Source organism: Pan troglodytes, chromosome 16 (assembly GCF_028858775.2).
Source record: "Pan troglodytes isolate AG18354 chromosome 16, NHGRI_mPanTro3-v2.0_pri, whole genome shotgun sequence".
In the NCBI taxonomy this organism is placed as follows: domain Eukaryota; kingdom Metazoa; phylum Chordata; class Mammalia; order Primates; family Hominidae; genus Pan; species Pan troglodytes.
In genome coordinates, this window is record NC_072414.2 from 65,332,586 (window position 1) to 65,340,314 (window position 7,729).

Genomic DNA, 7,729 nt, shown 5'->3' on the forward strand with positions numbered 1-7,729 from the left:
TTAGCCTGCCCTCTGGTCTCCCTAGTCTTCTGGGAATGGGAACCCTGGAGATATTAGGGTTAGGAAGAGCAGTCTGTCAAAGGAAAAAAGGGGGGAGGGGCTCTGTTCACTACCTATTTTAAGCCACCGAGTGTTGTCTGACTGGTCATTCCCAGTGCGAGAAATCTCTCTCATTGGATGGAAAATGGCTTTGCTCTCATTACAAACCCAGCTTCCCTGGAGTTTGCCAAGAGGGCTCTGGGTTGGCAAAATGCTCATTTTTATAGGCAGGCAACTAAGGTAGGCAAGGAAGGGAGATAAGTAGGCGGCAGGGCCCAGAGAAAGAGAGAATGAGAGAATTAAACCCAGCTTGAAAAGTGTTTCCCAGACCTTCATCACAATCTCATGTATCACGAAAGCCCAGAGGGGCACTAGGGAACCTTAGGACCTTGACTTAGGTAAAGGCATCCCTGATCCCAACCCTAGAAACAACCAACAATCCCTCTTTTTGCACAAATATGCCCACAAGCTCCCAGTGGTATCTGCTGTTCAGTGGCATCCGACTCAAGTGATGTGGAAGGGGGCAGGGTCCCTCTCCCTGACTGGCGGTCATACCTTGTTTGGGGACCCACGAGTGGCCCATGAGAGACCAAGCAGATGCTGGAGCTTGGGTCTCTGGGGTATGGATGGGCCACTGGACAAGCATGGGGCACAGGACAGCTGCTCATCAGTCAGAACACCAGGCATCTTCACCCATCACTATGAGCAAGGTCATTCTGCCCTGCCGCTCTGGATGCCAGCTGCCCAGGGTGCCTGCTCTTGGCCCACCACTCAGCATGAGGAGCTGAGCTCAGGGTTACCGTGGGTGCAGGGGGTTTTCATCCCGGCCTGAGGCCCCAGTGACTTCGGTCCTCCAGGGACCCGGCCGCAGCTTCCCAGGGCACCAGAAAGCAGACATAAATGCCTGCTGTCAGTACCCAAGGAGCTGGCCCGTTGCTAAGAGGTCTGTCTCTCTTCATGGCCCTGCTCTGCAGGCTGAATGACCCGGAGCTGCCTCTAGGATGGCCATCCTGACTCTGCAGCCTTGAAGGGGGAGGAGGAATATGTGGCTTAAGGTGGCAGAGCCCTATCCTGGCTGCCGGCAGGGGTAGGCCAGGCTCAGAACACCTTTTCATTCTGTCTCCAATGCAGCCCAGACCCGAGAAGACGAGTGACTGAACCCAGAGGAAAGTTCCCCCAGCGCGGTGCAGGAGGGGGCCTGGGGGTGTCTCGGAGCCTAGAGGCGCCCTGCTTCTCTTGGAGCTCCCAGCGCAAGGCAGGAAAGTTAACTCCGGCTGGGAGGCAGGGTCAGGAGGAGGCATGCCTGCCACCGCGCAGGGCACCCACAGGATCATCGCTGTGGCCCCTTACCTGAAGTCACTGTAGGGGTGGATAATCCAAAATCCGGCCGACTTGACCCTCTCCTGTTCGCGCTCCACGGCTTTCTGGCTGCCGAACATCCTTAGGGAGAATTTGTTGACCCCAGGTTGGAGCATGGCCCCGAACTGGCGCTGCATGAAGCCAGCCTGGCCCAGGCGCACCTCGGCCTCCGGGAGGATCTGGTCGCCGGCAGCCGCGCCTCCCTCCACTTTGATAGCTGTGTCCACCGAGGGCTGCTCGCAGGAGGCGGAGGCCGGCTGCGCTGGCTGCTGGGGCGGCGGCGGCGAGGCTGCGGGCTGCGCCGAGGCGCCGGGGCGCTCGGGCTCGGCCGCCAGGCCTGGGGGCGTCCTGTCCTCGCCGGGGGACGCGTCGCCCTCGGCGATGAGCCGCCGCTCCTCCGCGGAGTCATGCAGGTGTCCGTGACTGCTGCCGCTCCCCGTGCCGCCGCTGCCGCCGCCCCGGCTGCCCAGCGAGGCCAGGCTCCCGCGGAAGCGCCTGCAGTCGCCGTTCGTGCTGGACTTGCCCGCGCCGCGGGCCGGCCCTTCGCTGTCCGCTGCCCCGAGGGCCGAGCTCCGGGACTCCGTGCCACCCGCGGCCGCCGAGGGGGAGGGCGAGGGCAGTGGCCGCAGCCGGATGCTCCTGCGGCTGGGGTCTTGGCGCCCCCCGGCCCCCTCCTCCTCGGCGTCCTCTTCCTCGTCCATGATCCACGCCTTGGCCCCCACCTGCTGCGGGAGGCTGTAGAGCCGCTTGCGCATGGACGGCGGCAGCTTGTCCATGGCGCCAGGGGCCGGGGTCGGACCGGGCCGGGGGCAGGAGCGCGGCGCCGCGGACGGGCTCCAGGTCCGCCCGCCGGTCAGTCCGCCCGTGGGGACGCGTCCTTCGCCACCGGCGTGGGGGCAGCCTCAGGCGCCCATGCTTGGGCAGGCTGCGCGCCGCGGGGAGGATCCTAGTCCCGCTCCGAGTCCCCGGGCTCGCCGCGCTACACCTCCTCCCGGGCCCGGCTGGGCGCGGGGACCCCGCGCTCCCTTCTTGCCTCCCTCCCTCCCTCTGGCGTTCAGGGGCGCGGCGCGCGGCCCGGCTCCAGGCGCCCCGCCCCCGCGGGGAACAATGGGCGCCGGCCGGAGAGGCTCTGCGGCCGCGGCGCTCGGGGAACCGCTCCGGAGTGCAGAGCGCACGGCCCGCGCGGGTCCCGGGCGTGCGTCCCGCGGGAGGGCTGGCTGTCCGTCTGTCTCGCCGCCCGGGCTTTGTGGCTGGCCACCCGCGAGCTCGCCTCGCCTCCTCTGCCCCGGCCCGTCCGGCCCGTCCCGGGGCTCCCGCCGCAACCTAGCGGAGCCCAGCGACCCGCCGGGCTTACATCAGCGGCCGCCTCCCCCGAAGCGCCCTCCGGCAGCGCTGGGGCTCCCGCGCCCCGGAATATTCATGAAGCCGCCGCAGCTCGCGGGTTGCCATAGGAGCGGCTCCAGCAGCCGGGCCTGCCTACCTGGGCTTCTTAAAGGGGCAGCGGCGCACGGGCCGGGGGCTGGAAAGGGGCGGGGGGCGGGCCTGGCAAGGGGCCCAGGTTAGACCCTCGCTAGACCTTCGGGGCCGGGGTGAGAGGTATCCACACTGCTGCGCCCTTAAATCTCTTTCCTGGGCTAAGCTGGGAGTGCGCCCCAAGTCTGAAGCTCCGGCTTCAGTTGCGAATTCCCCATCCTAAGATTGAAGGGTGGGGGGTGGCTTCCCAATTTCTCCATCACCAAGCTCTGGGCTCGCCTTTCCCTGGCATTTTTGCCCCTCAGCTGGGTCTCCGACTTTCCTCTTGGGAGGCGACCGGGTTCGTCTGGATGCAGAGTCCCGGCCTTCCCGCAACCCGCCTGGAGAGGGGGCTTCCGGAAATGCGCCGCGTCGGGGAGGCTCCCAGGGTTTTCCTGTGACATGGGCAGGGTGCGAACCCCGCGCCAGTCTTTCCCCTGCAAAGCCTCGCAGCAGCCAGGCAAGGAGGGCGTGGGGAAACAGGGAGACACGCACAGGGCGCGCGGGTGGGACCCAGCCCTTCGAGGTAAGACTTCGAGGAAATGCGCCGGCAACAGTGACGGATGCGAGATCCGAACGCCGACCTCCGCACGCGCCTCTCCCTCGGTAGTTCCGAGAAAGGGACAAGCCGGCTGCAGCGGGGAGCGGTTGGGCCGGCTCCTCGGACGCCCCAGCACTCTGGAACTGGCTTTGGAGCCCCTTCTCCCTGTGTTCCCATCCACATTATGACACCTACTATGTGGACCCACGCTGGGTGAGTTCCTGTTCCACCCAGTCCCCTACCTGCACCCCCAAGCAGCTGCACAGCCCCCACTCCCTTCCAGTCTGCAGCCCAGCCCCCTTCCCCCCAACCCCCGCCAAGGATCCAACTGTGTGTCCTCTCTCCCAGTCTCTCCCACTGTACAGTGTCCGGGCTTATGGACCGATTTCACTAGCTCAGCCTAAGGTATAGCCCTACCCCCTCCAACACCATGGACAGCCTGATACCCCAGATTAGCTCAGAAATGGAGAGGGGGACAGATTGGGCATTAAGGGGAGGGGAATGGTCCAGAGAAGGCTGGAGCCGAGGTTAATGCTGGAGCGGACACACAGCAAAGTCTCACAGGAGGGAGGCAAAAAGGTCCCCTGGCTCTGCCATCTCTCTGAGGAATAACATCAAGTTTTTCTTCAAATGATTTTTTTACTCTCATTCTTAGCCCAGTGTGACCACTTTCGCCTCCTCCATCCAGAGTAGGAATTTGGAGAGCAGGATGCGGGGCGGGCCGCCTAGCAGGGGCTCTTCTGCTCTACTCACTGGACCACAGGACCTCCCACAGTGAGAGGAATGACTAGGGTGATGACATCACTGGTAGCTGGCATTTTTACTTTTGAGCAGCTCTGAGCTGACAGTTCTCTGCATAGATGCTGGAAGCCTAATCCCTGAGTGTCCTTGGGTCTCCTTGAGAAGAAGTGTTCTTAAAGAGCTGTGAGCCCAGCCTGCCCTGGTCTACCAGCCACAGGAGGGAAGACCTCCATTTAACACACTTCTTTGAGCTTCTTTGTCTAGCTGGGGAGTTAGTCTGCCTTAACCCCGCTCAGGAAGTCAGCCCATATAGGCTTCCCCATGACCTATGGTAGAGACATCTCCTCCTCTGGGAACCCTTTCCTAATCACCAAAACCTTGGTCATGTCCCTGCCTTTGGTTCCCATGGCCCATTAGCTCCTGTGACCCTGAGCACTGATTACACAGTGCAGTCTGTGCCCTGAGGGTGGAGCAGGTCCACCTTATCTCAGGGACCTCTCCACCAACACAAGGGTGGACAGAAAGCAGATTAATCAGTTTCAACTCTACAAATGAGTGAGGGACCCTAGAAGTTAGCTAATGGCATTGGAGGGGATGCTTGGAGGAGATGGAGGATAAGACCAAAATTCTGCTTCCTGGGATACTGCTGCCACAGGCCGGCCAGGGGTCAGGATCTCTTAATTCCCCCCCACCAGCACCTCACTCGCCCTCAATTTCGTTAGTGGCACCCATTCACGACCATCTAGGACCAACTTTAGGTGCAGCAATGACTATTAGATAAATCAGGCCCTTGATAAACCCTGATGAGATCTGGCTTCTCCTGCCTCCTTTATGTGGAAACCCTAATGGAGGACACTGGTGGTGTGCCAACAGTCCAGGGGACAGAGGAGGAGCAGCCCCAGGTCTTGCCCTTGATGGGCTTCAAGTTGTGAGGAAGCTAGACTCATTCTCAGGAATAGGGCATGAAAATAGAGCAGGAAAACTGAAGACAGGAAAGAAATGTGTATTAAATCATGTCCCCAACCATGAGAGATTTCAGAGGGAGCTATTGCTGGCCTTGGAGTAGCTAGGGAGGGTTTCCTGGAGGAGGGGGCCAGACTTGATGAGAGACATATATCTAACACTTTACAGTTTACACCTTTTTGTTGTTAAACCACATGAAATTTTGATTTTTGTGAGCCCAATATTGTCAAATTTTGGCAATTTCACGTGGGTCAACCTAACATTCTTACTCCCATTTGCAGGCAAGAGAACTAAAGCACAGAGAGGTTAAGTGGCTTGCCAAATGCCCCATAGCAAGAAAATGGTGAAGCTAGAATTCAAGGGCTCCACAGGGCAGGCTGTGCTCTACTGCCCATCTGCTCATGCAGGTGGGGTAGGGGGCAGGCACAGATGGAGGAAGGAGAAGGAGAGAGAAGGTAAAGAATGGGGAGAGAATAAATAGGACTCCCACATTCTGTAATCTCCCCATTGCTCCACCTGGGTCTCACACCCTCTCCTTTCCAGCACTGCCTAGAAGGCCTGGGGTCTGCTCTGGTTCCTTTGATAACATGGTAGCCAGGCCCTGGGGACCCCAGCAAGGGGAAGGCCCTGTCTCAGGACTGAAATATATGGAGAAGACCTGCTGCTCTCACCATGGGTGGGGGACTAGGGGACTTTGGAGACAAACGGGCTGCTGCAGGGCTGCAGCGGGCCTGGATATTCCTGGAATGCAAATGTAGAAAACATCTGAGTCTAAGAGAGAAGGGGACTGGGGAGGATGGGTTTCCTTCCCTGGAACGGACACTGAATATCACTGAAAGTTAGAAGACCTGCTGGGAGTAGAAGTGGAGAATGTAGCTGATTGTATAAATCAACCTCAGACCTTATTTGTGGGGGACCTAGATGGGCAGAGGGGGATGGGAAATTCTGGAAGCTTATTTGCTTATGGGCAGAGGGCATTGTTCTTGCTTGGAGAGGCAGCTCTGGGGTAGGGCAGTGGCTCCCACAGCCTGCAATGCCAAAGTTTTGGCCAGTTCTGCTTGAAATGAAATGAAAAAAAACAACAACAAAACACACACACACACAGAGAACAATGTAGGATATTTTAGGGTAAGGTTGCCAACTGTCCTTTCTTAGAAGGCTGTCTTTATTCTAAGGTTATATCCTTGCTACATTCTCTGTGTTAAAATGCCCTTTTATGAAATCATGGTGCTGGAAGATGCTGTTTTTTCAATGTCGTTGGCTAAATAAAAAGTTGGCACTGGGTTCTGTGTTTGTTCCAAAAAATCATTTTTGAAATGTTATTGATCTATAAGTTCCAAAAATCTGGGAACCCCTGTTGTAAACAATAGAGCATGAAACTGAAAAACAAAAGCTGGAGAATTAAGTACTTCTCTGTCAGTTACTGCCTGTGTATGCCTCGATCTTCCTCGTGTGTAAAATGGGTTTAATGATATGCACCTCAAAAGTTATTGCTAAGACTACATGAGAAAATGAATGCACCTAGCATAGCATCTCATTTGTAGTAAGTTCTCAGTAAACACTGAATGATGAAATGATGGAATGAACTTGCATTACCCAATGGAGAGGAAGGCTCCTGGCCTTTGGAATCCAATTTAGGTCATATCATCTTAAAACTTTCTGTTGGGATGAAAGGGATGTTTTATACAAGATTCCTTCCTTTGAACTCTCCATCCCTGACAAGCCCTGGCTGGGTCTCCAGAAGGCAGACTTCCTTCTCTCTGGGACAGGACCTTGCTGTGGCCCCAAGCTCTACAGCAAGCTTGTTCAACCCGCAGCCCACAGACCACATGCAGCCCAGGACAGCTTTGAATGCAGCCCAACACAAACTTGTAAACTTTCTTAAAACATTATGAGATTTTTTTGCGATTTTTTTAGCTCATCAGCTATTGTTAATGTTAGTATATTTTATGTGTGGCCCAAGACAATTCTTCTTCCTCCAGTGTGGCCCAGGGAAGCCAAAAGATTGGGCACCCCTGCTATATAGGCAGCTGCTAACTCAGAGGGCCACATCGTTGACCCTGTGCTCAAGACCCTCTGAGAAGGCTGGGGGTGGTGGCAAGTGGTATCCATACATACATGCCACTTCATCTTTTTGCTCAGTGTAGATACAGTCCTGCACTTCTGCTCTGCCCCAAGGCAGGTCTGCTCTGTAGGGCTGGACAGGGATCAGGGACATATAGACTTCCTGCTGGGAGTCCTGACCTGGAGACAAGGCCTCCAAGAAAGAATACTGGAATCAGCACCATGCCCTCAGGTTTTCTGTCCTGAGGCTTCCTGATAAAGAAGCTGGAAAAAAAAGAAAGAAAGAAAGAAAGAAAGAAACTGGAAGGGGAGGGGACATGCAGGGAGCAACCAGACTGGATATAGATGTTCCAGGAAACAAACCAACCAGCCAGTGTTGACCAAGCCCTTGGGTGCCCAACCCTGTGCACAGCTACACATGGATGGAGGCCAAGAAGGCAGAGATATGCCCTAGCTTGGGCGATACCTGGTCTGGTCAAAGCAGCAAAAGATCATCCCAGAGGTTTGTAA

General features: G+C 57.0%; 1 protein-coding gene across 2 annotated transcripts in view; it reads right to left on the minus strand.

Moving 5' to 3' along the window:
* The window catches only part of HCN4 (hyperpolarization activated cyclic nucleotide gated potassium channel 4), a 49,136-nt gene extending 46,274 nt beyond the window's left edge, over positions 1 to 2,862 (minus strand). The window contains exon 1 of one of the 2 annotated variants that reach the window (XM_016927172.4): positions 1,390 to 2,862. In XM_016927172.4, the coding sequence (XP_016782661.1) occupies positions 1,390 to 2,174 (785 nt within the window). In that variant the 5' untranslated portion in view covers positions 2,175 to 2,862. The remainder of the gene's footprint in view (positions 1 to 1,389) is intronic. The other variant, XM_063795259.1, reaches the window with a different exon arrangement.
* Positions 2,863 to 7,729: the final 4,867 nt, after the last annotated feature.